At 35.6% G+C, this 16,840-nt stretch overlaps 1 protein-coding gene across 2 annotated transcripts in view; it reads right to left on the bottom strand.

Annotated features, from left to right (window-relative positions):
- The window catches only part of FIP1L1 (factor interacting with PAPOLA and CPSF1), a 42,639-nt gene continuing 25,799 nt past the window's right edge, over positions 1–16,840 (bottom strand). For both annotated transcript variants that reach the window (XM_027885510.1, XM_027885511.1), the window contains 6 exons: positions 12,891–12,917; positions 12,296–12,350; positions 10,426–10,481; positions 5,398–5,617; positions 1,072–1,209; positions 1–322 (listed from right to left, as the gene is read on the bottom strand). In XM_027885510.1, the coding sequence (XP_027741311.1) occupies positions 175–322; positions 1,072–1,209; positions 5,398–5,617; positions 10,426–10,481; positions 12,296–12,350; positions 12,891–12,917 (644 nt within the window). In that variant the 3' untranslated portion in view covers positions 1–174. The remainder of the gene's footprint in view (positions 323–1,071; positions 1,210–5,397; positions 5,618–10,425; positions 10,482–12,295; positions 12,351–12,890; positions 12,918–16,840) is intronic.

Raw genomic sequence — 16,840 nt, 5'->3', positions numbered from 1 at the left:
TTAACATGAAAAATTCAGTCTTTTATTTTCAAAAAAACCCAAAGTAATCTTTGATTTCAAACTAACAGAACAAGATTAAGAGCAAATTATTATAATTCCCAGAAAAATAACAAGATTTATAGTAATCTATTTCTGGCACTAATATATATGCAAGTAGGCAAAAATCACACAAGCCTATTCCACAGGGGCAGCTTCAGTGTTTTCCTGTTCAGGAGCAGGTTCACCACTGGCTTCTTTTCCTTCTTTGCTTCTTTTGGATTTTTTGTGTTTGTGCCTTCTGTGGCTGTCCCCTTCTTCACTGTCGTGACGACGTCTGCTGTTACTAAATAAAGAGAGAGAAAATATGCTTCGAACACTTGACACTTCAGGCCCCATTTAATTACAAAGGACCAAAAAACCAGCTGCATTCGTATTTGAAAAGTGGCACCTGTTCCCATTCCACCTCAGAGCATTTGGATGTGAGCGCCAAACTGAATTTTTCATTGAGCGGTACAGACATCCACCCACCCTGTACTTTTTGTTGGGAAAATGGAATGATTTTTCACATTTGTAACCTGTATTCTAATAGCAATACTTTTAAATAATGTCATGTCTCTACTGGCATTCCTTAACAATTTGAAGTTCTTGTTGACCACATTCCCTGGAATTAACCTTTATTTCTAACTTAAAATGGATCATGTAAAAAAATTTCCATCAAGTGACCATGAGGGATATTTTACTTACTGAGAATCACTGTTGAGTTCTTTTGGTTTTGCTGCTGAATGTCAGCTTCACTCCACCTCTTTCTGACTGACCATTTTTACCCTTTTCCCCAAATTCCTAATTTCTGTTCACCAACCAAGGCTGTCACATCCACCATTCAGTACAAGGTTATCCAGGCTCAATATTGCTTTTTGTCTGTCCCCATTTTATATGGCAGACTTATTCCAAGTAGCACACGTAAGTGTTTACAGTCTTTCCACAAAACTCCAGTTTGTTTGGGGTTCTTTTAAAAGTTTATTTTTTTTTAAACTGGGCAAGTCTTTCATATCTTATTAAAAAAAAAAAAAAAAGAAAAAAACCCAATCAAACCTTCGAGATGACTTATGTCTAGTCTCTTCTTTCTCTCTGTGTCTCCTGTCTCTGTGTCTGTCTTCTTTCTCTCTACTTGTTCTATGGCGGTCGTAGCCTCTTTCTGCATAGTCTCTGTATCTGTAGCGTTCTTCATCACTGATTCAAAAAGAAGATATTTTCAGAACAGTAACACCAAGCAGTACATATTTGTTACAAAAAGAAAAAGAAATTTTTACTCTCAAGGTAAATGATAAAATATTGCTTCTGAGTGTCTATATGAGATCCACAGTACTCAAAGGACATTAAAGCTCTTCACCTAACACACTAGACTTCTGCAGTTAGTACAATATTGAAAGGAAATTGTTCATAAAAACAAAAGAAAAAAGAACACAACAGTGTCCCATTATGTTTGTGCAGGAGTTACCAAGCTGTTAGCTTACACCTGTATCTAACTGCAAATGAAATACAATCCTACATAAACTTCAGCAATGTCTTCGGATCAGTGTAGGTAGCACTCAACACTTACCAGTATGCTTTTCGACTATTACACCATTTGGGCAAATTAGATTAAATTTTCATACACTTGATCTATTTCCTTACATGAGCTTCAAGAAAACAAAAAGCTAGGTACAAAGAGACTGACAGTAAAATATACTCAGTGTTTATGGGTTGCTTTTAAAATTAATTTTTCTTTAATGCCAATACCATCTCTACTTCCACTCCTCTGTTGGATTACCGTGATTGCTTCCCTGACACAATACTGGTAAAACCCCTAAATATTGCGGGCTAGGCAAGATTTTAAGGGCTTTACTTAAAAACATATTTTCATATTTTGACTTGGTGAAAAGGGCAGTTTCAAGAGTTCAGTGAAATTTAAAAAAAAAAAAAAAAAGATAAGAGCACTATCTGTTGTTAGCCAACACCACTCAAATGCTACATTAGTATAGCTTAAAAAGACATAGTAATTTAATCATTCCTCTACTAAGAAAATCCTATCCAGATAGTGTCCAGCATCATTTAATAGTACAACCTCAATGCAAATGAATTTAGCATAACTAATTATAGATGTCACATTAAGTCTTCTGTAACCATAGTTTGGCAGAAGATCCCCAACAAATCCTAAAGAAAGGCACAACGCAACCAGGCTTTCTGAGGCAGTAGTGAAAACAGCAAACAATTTAGATACTATCAACTTGACAAAAGGCAAGTGTTTTGTCTTTGCCAACATTTACCGTTAAAGAAAGTATCTTCCTGCAGTCCCTGACAGCAGCAGAACAGACCAGACAGATTACGCAAGGAGAACAGTTTAAGTCTAAAGAGATTTCTCCTGTCCTGGAGGAGTGAGAACTTCGATCACACCAATTTTATCTGCCGTAAGTTGGATCCTCTGGCCGTTCCTCAAGTGAAGACACTACATTAATGATTACTACAATTATGCATGAAAACCCAGAGTTAGAAGGCAGAATGCCTGAAGCAACAGCAGTAGTCTTAATATGAAGTTCTGTATAATTATATCGTTAAACAAACTTCAAAAATTAGCAATTTAAGACACTGTAGAGACGCATCAAACACCCCATAGAAAATCTCACTTTTCTAAGGGACACAAAAATATTCACACATCAAAATCAGGAAAACTTCAGCTCTTATGAAACTCAAAGTTATGACTTGCCACTGAGTAATACAAATTCCTTGGTTTTATAATGCATTTATGACTACAGAACTGAGAGTAGGCTGATCACATCCTACAAAGTACATTTGTGACCAGATCACACAGAATCACAGACTGACTGAGGCTGGAAGGCATGATTGGAGGTCATCTGGGCCAAATCCCTGCTAAAGCAGGGCTGTCAGGACAATGTCAAGACTGTTTTTGGATATCTCTAAGGATGGAGACTCCCCAGCCTCTCTGTGCTGCTACAGTTTCCTCTCAGTATCTGATATTGCTTCCCAAAACTTTTATTTTGATCATCTAACTAAAAAGTTATGATCTAATTTAAAAGTTAAAATCTGAATGTGTAGCACTACCTTCTGATAATCTTGCCATAAGAAATCAGATGGCTACTTGTAAACTTATGGTTGGTTTCAAAGATGAGGCCCAAACCCTTTAACATTAACCCACAGTCTGCATCTGTTGCAGATGCAACAGATCTGTTCTGTTGCACAGCTATTTGAAAACACTCTACAAAAGTTTAAAAATATTATTGATGCTCCTTTTAAACCTTATTTTGGCAAACTACGAAGGAACAATGACACCCTGTTAAGTGTGTCTGAAAACAAACAACTTCTATAAGTGAAGTAAAAAATCAGTTTGCCAAGATCAGTATGTTGGGAACCTTCAGGAACAACACACTAATGCTGCTCAGTGCATTTTGACCTTAATCACACATTGATCGTGGAGTCTTATTCAGTTTACTGACTATCAGGACACCAAGTCCTGTAAAGCTGCTCTCTAGCCAGACAGACCCTTATCTGCTCTGTTGCATGGGATTACTGCATTCCAGGACCTTAGAAATACAGTTGCTTGGGTTTTAGTTTTGGGGTTTTTTTAATTTTTCAAATTGCTGAGGAAAAACCACAAAATGGTAAGATATCAATCAAATTCCTAAGTCTACATTTTTAGTTGTAACTAATTGACTAAATGCACACTTTCTTCTGAGGATAGCAGGGTAAGAGCAGAACAGAATATAAAGAGCTGAAAGTTCAGCTCTTTAAACCACATTTTGGTTATACTAATAGAATAAAAACAATTCCCATTTTCCTACAATTTTAAGAAATGCTGTAGCACAAACACAGGCTATTTATCTGGAGAACTACTAAAAACATTGAAAGCAGTAATTTCTGAGCAGTAAAAAGCTTAACATGATGCTGATTCCAAGTCCCACCAAAGTATTGCTTGATCAAAGTTTAAACAAAGAGAATATAAATAAAAGTTATAAATCTGTGCAGTCTCTAAAATAGTTTACATTCTCTTCCTCACAGCTAAATTCATTTTATTTTCTTATGTGCATAAAATTGAAAGTCAACCGTCCTAAAAACATTATGTCTGCATGTTCTTTCTTAAGCCTCTCCCACCTTTTCTGTGATTCCCAAACCAACTCATCCTAGTTAAGGGCCTCCCATTTTCTTACACAGCCATGTGGCAACAGCTTTGCTACAGATGGTGGATAATTTAGTCACACAAAGTTGAGGCCTGCTCTTCCCCCTCCTTTACAGATAACTCTGGCAGCAGCACAGAGATTTCTCAAGGCCTGGAAGTTATTAAGGTTCATTTCAAGCACCCTTGAATGACCAGGGTTCTTTCTGGCCTTCAATCAAGCTGTCTGAGAAACAGATGATTAGAAAGGTCTTCAGTTGTCAGAAACTGACTCTGGAACATAACACATGCACACAGGAGAGGACATCACTACACTGGCATACGTGGAAAATCCCCCATCATGCACCCAGCTTGTGTCTTCAGCTAACAATCATCAGGCAATGTAATGTTGACTCCGGGTGCTCTCATTCCTCAGTAAAACCACTGGTAAGAACAATCTGCCTAATAGCTAACATATATATTCTGCAAAAATTAAAACTTAAAAAAACCCCCAAAACAACACTATGAAAAGCATCAAATATTTACCCCAAAATGCTTAGCAAATAACAAGCAGAGGAAATTTAGAAAAATCTGGCAAGCCAACAGACCTCTGCTCTATGGAGTCATAGAGCATTAAATGCGCAACATTAAATGCTTTGTACTTGTGCACATGAACCACAGAACAATTTCAGCTATTTTTTTTTTTAAAGCCATTAGAGAGTTGAAAGCTGAATTAAGTTATCTGCCATGATTTTAATCATCTGCATGAAAATGAAAAAAAGTTCTTGACCTTGAAATAATAAAGAAGACAGATTATTATCCAGCCAGTTTTAACAATCAAATTAACAATTTTAGCAGATAATAACTAATTAAGGCCGAATGTGGTAACACGCTGCTCTTTGCACCAAATTGGCAACTAGAATTCATTTAGTGCAAAATCTACAGATCTTTTCCTAGACCTACCGATGTCAGGGATAGGTACTTCAGTCATTCTCAAGGCTTAAGTCACATCTTTAATGTGTAAAGCACTATGACCAGTTTAGATGTATACGAAACATACGTATACTGAAAAATGTGTCCATTTTTTCCACTTCTGTTTTACGTTTAGAAATCTACAATTTTCCAAGGGAAAAGGGTGAAAGGGAGGAAGCCACATCCTCTAGCGCTTTGGAATATACAGCCGAACAATACATTTGAATGTCGAAGCACACTATTTAAAACAGACAAGGGTTTTGAGCAGAGTTACAGCATGCTTAACACATTTCACTAACCTGTTGAACGCACTAGACGATGGACTGTGATCTCGGTCCCTTTCCCTATCTCTGGTACGTTCTCGATCTCTGTCTCGGTCCCGGTCGCGATCCCGATCTCGGGATCGTTCTCTCTCACGTTCCCTATCTTTCTCTCTTCTTGCATAGTAATCCCATTGTTTGCTGGTGTCTAGAAGACTAGACCACGAAGGTGCAGAACCTGCAGGGTGTGGAAAGGTGACTAAAGAGAGAGATGTAGATATTAGAAAGAACAAAATCAAAAATCATATGGAAATTGCAATACTACTTAGGCATGGAAACACAGAGGTTTGCCAGCCTCCTCTGATGACGGTTTTCAATTTTCCCCTTTCACATTAGAGTTAATTCTGAGCAAACACTGCATTTTTTCTATGATGCTAATAAAACCCTCTGGCCCTCATTTAAACACTTCTTATGAAGACGTAGAGAACCAGGATATATACCCCAAAGACTGCCTAAATACTTTTGGAATTAAAAAGATTAAAATATTGTGCCAATATCTGCTGAAAGAATATGATTTTATGTGGTCAAATGGCTTTGTTTTGGGGGAGCAACAGAACAAAAACAACCAGAAAACAAAACTGCCTTTTAAACTTGGTTGCTCTGAAACTACAGGTCTGAAACTTTCAGAAAAAAAAGTAAAAAGGATGCCTCCAATTTTATATTTAGACACTACTATTTTTATCTTTCATTCTTTATTATAATTGTATTTAAAATACAACATTACTTATAAAGTTCTCATTCACTAATTTATATTCTATACTGTGCTTTGTCATGCTTTTCCGATTACAGATGTAACAGAAGCTTGAGATATAAATATAATCTGGGAGAAGAAATAACATTCCTACTTATGCTTTGTATGACGACATTTTTAATGAATACTCAGGACAACCACCAATCCCACTAAAATATAATAGTTTAAGAAAATTATGCATAGTCTTAATCTAAAAGATGATATGCTTTAGAAGTTAAGAAGGCAGTCACAACACTGTCTCAAAACCATTTTTTAGGGGGCTAGCAATAGGAAGAGAGAGGGAAGATGCTTCTCCACTGCTTTCTGCCAACTTCAATGTAACACATAACTACTATTCCCCAATTACTCTGTCCTGCCCTCCCTCTCCATAAGTCCCATGAATGCATCCTGTAAACAAAATAACAAAGGCTGAGTATTTAGCTGGAAACAGCACTCTCTAGCGGACTTACAGTACTGAGGACTTCTCCCTTTCTGCTTATCTGCCTTGCTAGCTTTCCTAACTTTCAATAAATCGTTTGTTTTGAGCTCCACTTCATCATCTATAATATGAGAACAATATTTACTTGACTTCATGGTGTCACAAAGAGATTAACAGTACAATTAACATAAATATTCACTGAACAATGTAAAGTTTGTTACTGATACTGTATTTAAGACTGTTGAGTTAATAAAACTAGTGGCTTCTATTGACAGCTATGTTCAGGCTGCCTTGCCTGTAAAGTCTGAGATATGCCTGCCCCAGAAAGCTTTGGCAGAAGCTTAAGACAGCAGTTTGCCAAGCATCCAGAGAAGGAACACAAAAGACCTTTTGAGCAGGCAGGGAAGCAGGAAAAAACATTTCATTGTTAAAACACATTTGCAATGAAAAGTATTATAATTCATTAAAAAAGCATTTATAAAAGGTTTTGCTGCTAATAAAATGCTTGATACTGTTTAACTCAGGTCCACAGACAAAATGAAGGGTTAACAGAAGAAAATGCCCTAATACAATATTATGCTGTTCATTATACTGCCAAAACCTGAAATTCTTCGAAGGAAAGCAGCCAGAAATAGCAAAAAACCAGCTGGACTTTAAAGACTGCTAATTTCCTTGACTTGCCACTATGTCAACAACACATGTATGGTCTATGAGACACTGGCTGCCAGAGCATTCTGATCTAAAGTTTAAACTTAAGTTTAAACTTTAAATCTATACTACAAAACAATTATTAATGATAATATAAACTATTACAATAAATTTCAGTTACCATCCCATCTGGAGTAATTCTCAGAGAAAAGTGTGTTATTTCCACCCCAATAACATGACATAAACCAGTAATTTGACACTATGCATTTTTATATCTAGATTTTCACCAGGAATTATTCACAACATACAAAAAGCTTATTTTTCAGTATGAATTGGTGTTCTCCATTAATTATACAGAATGAAGTAATTTATCACTTCTACTATTTTTACATGGATTATTCCAATAATTTCTGCAAGAAAATAGACACTTCCAAAATTTAACACTGATTTTATTTTTTAAAACAGGAACAGAGCATTGAACAATTAATAGTTTTGGAGATTTAAAAATTTAAAGCTTCATGCCGTCACAATGTAAGGCAAACTATTTAATGCATCTTCTTTGTTCCTCAAAAAATACTGACTCTCTTTCTGTAACATTAAATGTCTTACAAGTTCATAAGATATAAAGCACATTTAGAGCATGGAACAGAGAACTGCTTGAAGAAAGAGCAAACAAGCATACAGTAGAAGTTGCTTCAGTAGCAGATCAAATGCAGCACAGTAAAATTCAAAGATCTGATGGCAAAGGTAGCACCAAATTGTGGAAGGTTTAAGAGCAAACTGACAAAACCACATTGATGCAGTGGAAGAGCACAAAGACAAAACAGATGTTCTTGAAGCTGCAAGTTAAGAATATAACTTTCCTAATGGGTTTGCAAGGGGAAACATGACTTTTTCTAGGGAAAAGACACCAAAACATGAGCTGAGGAATTTGTATAGGCAGAAGAAAGACTAGAATCTTCCATTTGCTCACCTTCCCCTACAATTTTGACAGGAAAGCCAGGAAACATACAGACTGTCAAAGAAGACAACAGGTTGAAGATTCAGCCCTATCATCCAAGGCAACTATTAAACAAATATACTTAGTGACTGTTAAATCACGATGATCATCTGTACCCTACTGCACTGCTGAGCTCTCAACATACCTAAGATCTGATGCACAGAGAGCACTGGGGTAAAATGCTGACCAGCGACCACATTGCGCAACAGGGACTGAGAGTATGATGCTGGCCAGGAAAACATATTTCACTAAGAGACAGCAACAGCGATAAAATGTCACTGAGGCTCTACAGATCCAGAAGTCTGTATGACAGGGACAGCTTAAAGACAGACAATTTGCTTTGTGAAGCAAATTTGAAATTCTACCAGATACACTGGGAGAAGACTGGGAAGATAAGAGCAGACTGTGCTCCTTGGTCTCCCATAAACCACATAAAAAGGCAAACATAGTTTTTTAAATCCTGCTGAACAAGTTCAAATTCAATGTTGGCATAACCACGATAACAGTCATCTTTTGAACATCATAAGCATGCCATCACCTCTGAAGGTCAACATAAAACTTGGAAATATTCTTGTGTCCCTGATAATACTTGACAGAATAGAAAATTCTAACAAAACAGACCAAAGTGAAAGGCACTCTATATTGGAGACTAAATATTAGATGCAATATACATAATAAAGACCGTAAGAGTACTTTCCTTATGATACTCTGCGTGGCCTTAGTTATATACCTCTGCTTTACCCTTTTGCTAAAACTTCAGCAAACACAATTTAATTACTGCAGACATCCATATACATGATATATATGCATTTAATATACATGAATTAATTCAAAGCAGTCCTGCAGAGAAGGGCTTGGGGATACTGCTGGACAAAAAATTTAATATGAGACAGCAATGTGAGTTCGCAGCCCAGGAAGACACTTGTATCCTTGGCTACATTAAAAAGAAGAGTGGTCAGCAGGTTGTGGGAAGTGATTCTCTCTCATGAGACCCTAGCTGGAGTACTGCATCGAGCTCTTGGGCCCCCAGTACAAGAAAGACATGTTAGAGCAGGTCCAGAGGAGGGCCACAAAAATGATCAGAGAGCTGGAACATCTCTCCTAGGTTGTTTAGGTTGTTCAGCCTGGAGAAGACAGAGGAGAGTCTGGAAAGACATTACTGCAGCCTTTCAGTATTTCAAGGGAGCTTATAAGAAAGCAAGATGGAGAGAGACTTTTTACCAGCCTATTAGTGACTGGACAAGGTGCCATGGTTTTAAATTGAGAAAGGGTGGGTTTAAATTAGACACAGGGGAGAAATTCTTTATGGTGAGGATGGTGGGACACAGGTTGTCCACAGAAGTTGTGGATGCCCCATCATTACAAGTGTTCAAGGCCAGGTTGGACAGGACTTTGAGCAACCTGGTGTAGTGATTGAAAGATGTCCCTGTCCCACAGCAGGGAGGTTGGAACTAGATAATGTTTGATGGTTCCTTCCAACCAAAACCATTCTGTGATTCTATCTTTATCTTCCCATTTTATCTTTTGGCACAAGAAGCAGAGCTGTGCTAGGTAACAGTTCTAAATTCACTGTAGGTTCTGTGGATGCCTGTGATAAAGCTTTTATTTTAGTTCATTCTAACTGAAAGAACGGAAGATGAAGGTTTTCAGCATCAGATTTTTTTCCATAACAGTAATTAAAAAAAAAAAAACAAACAACAAACAAAAAACAAACCAAACCAAACCAAAAAAACAAAAGACTGACTTTGCAACAGGATAGCTGAAGACTAGAGAGTCTTAGACAAACAGATTCTCAAAAGAGAGGTACATCACTCAGGATTTTTCAAGGACTGGTCCTGCTGGTTCAAATTCTGATGATATCTTTACAGTATTTGTTTTTCTGCTTCTAAATCCTACCAGTTCCTGAAAAATTCTCCCTGACTTGTAGTTGAGATTACAGTATATAATTTTTTTAAAATCATAGTTCTGCAAAAGCAGCAGGAAAAGATATCCAGTATACATGTAAGCAAAACAATAGTATTTATCGACAGGGGTTACATTTGCAACAGCATGTATCTATTTACAATGGTCAGCAATAAGCTTCCACAATGAACTACTGACAGGACTTGTTTAGTCTTCTAGCTAAAATCCTCATATCAAATGATTTGATATAGCACTAGTCAAAATGTTCAAATCCACAACCTCACTTACCGCTGCCATATGAAAATGCGCGAACAGAACGACCATCATAGCCAGAAGAATGCCCACTGTTGAAAAGAAAATACACATAAAAACCCAGTTTTACCATCAGAGCTACCTCCACCAATAAATAGACACTTTCAAAATTCTTGCCGCCACAGAGATGAAAACAAAGCATTTGTTGCAATATTAAGTTCTCCATTTTGAGCATTACTAAATAAGGAAGCTGTCTACCAACACAAATATGTATATTTCGTGGTTTACTACAGGAGGTGAAAACAAAAAATTATGGAATTTTAAACAAAAATATCCACATAATCAGTTGTTCTCTTTATATTTTCAATGAATTTTCTATTTCAAATGCTTCTCATAATACATTTCTGCACAGATACTGAATTTAATCTACATTTGCTTGAAAGTGGATCATTCCTGAATGAAGCCGTTCTCATTCTTTCTGTTAAAAAGTAGAGGTGTGAGCATATCTAAGAAAAGGTGGACTTAAAATGTGTAGTTCTATACATAAGCTATTAAATTAGCTACACATTTTCTAGGACAACTTTTTCCAGTGATAGTCAACTCAAGTAGGTAAAAACCAGAAGGGTTAAAAAAAGATGATACTCGCACAGGACATAATTCCAACATACATAATTCTTTCATGATTTTTAGCACTTCCTACATAACTTGCATGAATTATCTTTGAATATTTAACCTAAGTGTTTTTTCTGTTCTCAAAAGCACTTCAACATTGAAAAATATGTTTTGGGTTAGCTTAGTTCAAGAAGGAAAAAACACACCAATGGTGACGAAAGGCCCATGCAAAATCTTAACATATAAAACTATGAGAAATAGTTCCCAGGTTCCATAATAAACTTGATTTTTTCACATTATGTTTCAGAAACAACATAAATATTCACCACAAGTAAAGGTAATGATCACTGCTTAACAATTTGAATCAGTACTCACAGCAACTATCAGTATGAACAAATAAATTTACTTTCATGCACATTAAATACCTCCAGTTAGGATTTTTTTCTCAATTAAATCAGATGAGGATTTTCTCAGAGATTTACCATCATCATCATCCTCTAGCATATAGGTTAATAGAATTTTCAGTCTCAAAGAACAGTTGTGTACATCTTCCTTTGGTGAGATCCAAAGGACTGACAAGAAGTTTGTACCATCTTCTTAAATAAGCTTTGTATATGACCTGGTTTGGGCCTTTAGCTAAATACAAATACTTTTCAAGGACTGTCCTAGCTGACTTTTTTTCTTCTGTTTTTAGAATTTTATATATCTATATATATATATATATATATAGATATAAATATGTGTATGCATGTACATATACATGTATATGAAAAAAAGGTATTGAAAAAGTACCATTAGGCCTATTACAGCTGAACACTTACAACAAACAGAACAGAAATACACATTTGTATTCTGTGGAACTCTGGAGTTTCCTGTAATTTATGAGGGCTTGAATCTGTGTCCAAATGGTTTGTGTGCATTTATAAAAAAGGATATGGTAGCTGAAAATTACACAGTTCACTTAAATAGGCCTTCAGATTATTAAAGAATACTTTAACCATCATTTACCTTGATTTTGTTCTTAGGTGTTAGCACTGATATACTGTGAAAACTATAAGTTATACTGACATAGGGTCATAACTAAACTAGTAAGTAGCCAAGAAACCTACTCAAAGAATAGGCTGACAGGTGAGAATAGCAACATTTCTGTAAAATTACTGTAAAAATCTGAAACTGCGTCCTCACTCCCAGATACAAATCCATAAAATACTGGGCAGTGCAAGAGTGCTTACTCACTTATTTTAGTTACAGAATACTGATATATTGCTTTATAAGATTACAAACAGATAATCACCTTTCTATTGTGGGTATGAGGGAAGGTGGAGGACCGCCAGGTGGTGGTGGAAAACCTGTAACAATAAATTAGGTAAGGGGAGGGGGGAAGAAAAAACTACCACCCACAAACACATCAAAGAACTAGGCTAAGCTTACAATAATAAACAAATCCCAGAGAGAACAATGAAAAAATTGTTCCTGTGTAAATGGGTTTTACTTTGTAAGACTAAGAACGACTTTCCAGCTTTACAAAGGCAAAACATTAAGAACACATTATCAGTGCTTCAAATAAAATATTTTATCATTATTAAAAATATGCTAATTTAGAAGCATAGAAGAATTCCTATCTAACAATACTTAATGAACAGCAATAAAAATTATTTACTGCATAGTTGAGAAAAAAAAGATTTTCAAGAAAAGAAGGAATATACATCTAAAAAACTGTCAACAGCAGTTTCACACATTTTCTCTTCTGTCTGGCATCAAAATAACTGAGCCTACATATATACATACAATTTAGTATTTATGACTGTTTATCTATATAATTAAAAGGAAGTTGATAAGTTGCACATCTCTTCATCAGATTTGGGAAAAAAAAATCTAAGCAAGTTTACCTGGTGGTGGCACTGTTATTGGTATACCTAAAAAGACAACAAATGATATATCAGACATAGTAATACTTTATGTATATTACCTGCAGATCTAAAACCAGTCTGCGCTATTACTACACACATGATCAAGAAGAATGATAACATATTTTCTGTGTCCTCAGATCAAGATCTCACACTAACACCAATTGTTAAGATTTTATGCAATTTTTAATTTAAATTCCTATTCTTTAAGATCTTATTTATTAAGAGGCAAAAATAATAAAGAATGACTCGGGGTCTCAAGATTAGAAATAAATTCATAAAACGTTTAGTATACAGAAGAAAAGTAACATCCCATAGACTACATTTGCTTTATTTTATATTCCATGGCTAGATGGAAGGAAATGCAATTGGCCTCTGACCTTTAATAGCTTGTCAGAGGAAACAGTAGGTCCACATGAACAAAGTATTCTAGCAGCAGTAAGCATTACAGGTGTTTGAGCCAATGCTATGACACTGCAACTAATCATTCAATTGCTATTTGAAGGGAAAAAATTGTTTGGTTCTCTATTTTCTTCAAAATATCTGAGAGAGAAGCATCCTTTAACAGAAACATGTGCAAGAATAACCTGATTTTCGGACTGACCTTAGTTGCTACGAATCTAACTAAAAGTTGAGAAAACTGTTCCCAACTAAATTAGCTTACCTAACAAAATATACTGCCTCAACATGTAAACCTATCTTATTGACTACGAAAGGCATGATTACAAGATAAAAATAATCTGTATACTTTATATGACATTATCTTCTAATGCTTTGCTTTACCTCAACTGAACACACAGAACACTACTACATGAAAATAAAATAAATAATAAACTAGGCTCAAACAATATTGTCAGAAAACAGACTACTTCACCAAGCATCAAGCACTTTTAGTTATAAATGACTCTGCTTCCATTAAAAAAAAAATGTATTTCAATCTCACTTTTCACTGAAAAACTTTGGGGAGGGACAGAACAGAAAACTTTTGCAAGTGCTGGCATTCATTTTGCCATAGCTGCATAAACATCCAGACATTAGTACTGGCCACTGCAGGATGAAATTGATGTATATCTCCTTAGTTCAACACTAGAACTAAAAGACTAATGTATGGCATCAACATTTTACTAAGTTTACGTCAGAAAAAGCCAACTGCCCCCAGATTGCCCTGACAAAAGGACAGAATGAAGGAATGTGCAAGCTGAGGAAGAGTAATCAATATCAAAGTTCACTAATTGCTGGTGATTACACTAACATGAATTCCTACCAGCATTAATCCTTTAGGATTAAACAAACTGTGAAATACAATCGAAGTTTCTGGTCAATCTTGGAAATTTAAAATCTTTCTCCTCAAAACCTTTAAGAACATTCAAAAATTCATCATTCTTATAAAATTTTTAAACAGAAGCTAATATACTTGAAGGTATCACAATGTAAGAAACAATCTACATCCAAAGTTAGCAAGTAATAGTCAAAGATCTACACAAATGTTTTTCCTTACTTTTTTCACTAACATACACATCCATGTGACACAAAACTAAGACCCCACAAGCTTCAGTTAATGGAAAATTATGAATTTCATAACTCTTCATTCCTTTGCCTTCCACTAAAGCAGTGTATGAAAATGTACTTGTAGATCATCAGCCAAGTACTTATTTTGAGAAAAAAGACTCTGAAATATTGTGTTATTTTTTGCAATGCAGGGACTAAACTTCTGTACCACTGCAAGAACGTGGCTTAGTATAGACCTTGTCCCGTCCCTACAACACACTGTGCTGCCACAAAGACACATCAAGCCTAAACCTAAATACTCTGACTCATGTCTCAAAAGCAATCCAAATGGCATTAGCGCAGCATTTTACCTTTTGTGCTCAAAATTGCTTTCAGGACATAGTTTACCATCCTACTAATTCAAGGCTGGTAAATATTTACAGAAAATATTTACAAGTAGGTTTTACTAAAGAAAAGCAATGCCACATGTGCTCTGCTTGCAGAGTAAGGAATCAAATGTGATAAATGCTGCCAGAGTGTAACAACATACTGCAAATTAGTTGAACTGTGTAACAGCCCACAGAAATGTAATATAACTCAGTTTAGTGTAAAAACCTCTTTTGCCGCAGGCTAAATTAGATCAAATTTCCTTTATCACAAAATAAAATGTGCACATTTAGGTTGCTGAGGCTGAGAAGATGTACAGTCAGTTGCAAAACCCTGGTATATTATACAACAGAAGTTCAATACTTTGGAGGAATTTCTTTTTTTTTTATATCACCAATACATGTCACATTTTAAATACATGCTTAAAACAAAGCATGTAAACCAACTTTTAAAGCCTGGGTAACAGGAGAATTCACGTTCTTCTTTAGATGTAAATTACTCCAACATAGCAATAAATCAAGTAAACAAAAACTAACACTTTTTTTGCCACAGCCAGTCATCTCCTAGGACTATTTGAAAATTTTCTGCATTTGGCCCTTTGAATCTTTCCAGGACCTGTTCCTGTAAAAAGATTTGAATCACAAGAGTGAATGAATACAGGACAAGAGATCTAACTTCAAAGCAAGATTGTTTTTCAAAGGCACTTTTGGAGGATGTTTTATATTTGGAATACTTAAATTTTCTGGCAAGTAGTCCTGGTTTAATATTGGGTAAGCATAGTTTTTTTTCCTCCTCCTCCATTGAACCTAGGAGGGATGGCAGAATCTATTTTAGAAACAGCTTTGAAGATAAAGAGCTGGCAACTGCACAATTAAAACACAGACCTAAAGAAACCAAATCCACAGTTCTTAATCGTTATTTTCTAATCTACTCAAAGCACAGAAGGATGTTCAAGAAGACCTTCTGAGTAAGTGTATGTCATAAACCTGTCTGTAAACCACAAGACTAAAGCCAAACCTGCTTGCTAGATCTGTAACACATGTGGATTTCTTTCACCTTTAAAAATTCAACAGGTGAGGGGTTTCGTAAGAACAGTCCATGTGACATTCCTGCACCAAGTGTGTCTGGGGTGTCTGTCAGGGTTCTTATTTTTTTTAATAATATACAACTTAGATCACCTTTTCTGAACCACAATTACAATTCAAATAATTATTTTCTAAAAGCTTGCAATGCATTACATTATCAGAAAAGTTTTAATGCAGCTTAAGACCACAGTGAGCATTATTGTCACATTCTTCTCCTTTCTGTCTCCTCCTTGCAGTAAGGAAACAGCACAGAATTGCCAGAGCAATAGCATATTCCCTCTTCAGAGACTCTTTCATATTTATGAAAAAAAAAAAAAATACTGAAAAAGGCCACAGAATTATTTAATCTTTAGATCTCTTCTCTTCCATTTTCTAGGTTGCATCATTTTGTGTATGACCAGACCTTGCCAGGCAGCAGGAGTTAAAGTTTTAAAAGTTTTAAAGTTTTTAAAGTTTTAAAATTAATAGGAACAATTGAAGAAAGCAACTTCTTCTATGAGGACTTATACCCTATAATGGTCCACACTTACTGCTCTCAAATAATCCTACTTCTTTGCTTATACATAAGGGTATTAACAGAGAAACTTTTAAAAGATTCCCCGTGCAAGCAGAATAGCAAAGAAAATGCTAAGCATGATTTCCAGAACAAGTCAAGTAAAAGAAAGCAAGGAACAGAAGGAGAATATACAGAGAAGATCCACCTTAAAGCAGTCTCTTCTACAGACAAATGCTTCACTTTCCTACTCAAATACTCCACAAAGTTTATCCATCTATTTTAATTTCTCACTGACCAATCTTCTAAGTTTCTTGCTAAATCCTTTTGAACTTATTGCCTAAAAATGATCAACACTCGGGTAACTGCACTATTTGTGCAAATGCCCATGATACTTCTCCCCGTAAATTTCCATAAATATCAAGTTCCAACAAATGTTCAGGAAATACCAGTAAATTTAAAAACAGATTTAAAAATGG

The sequence above is a fragment of the Empidonax traillii genome, unplaced genomic scaffold (assembly GCF_003031625.1).
Source record: "Empidonax traillii isolate 1590-97213 ecotype Southwest subspecies unplaced genomic scaffold, ASM303162v1 scaffold167:size2001844, whole genome shotgun sequence".
NCBI classification, from domain to species: Eukaryota; Metazoa; Chordata; class Aves; order Passeriformes; family Tyrannidae; genus Empidonax; species Empidonax traillii.
Note: the sequence above shows the minus strand (reverse complement) of the source record. Positions and strands in the feature narration are given on the sequence as shown.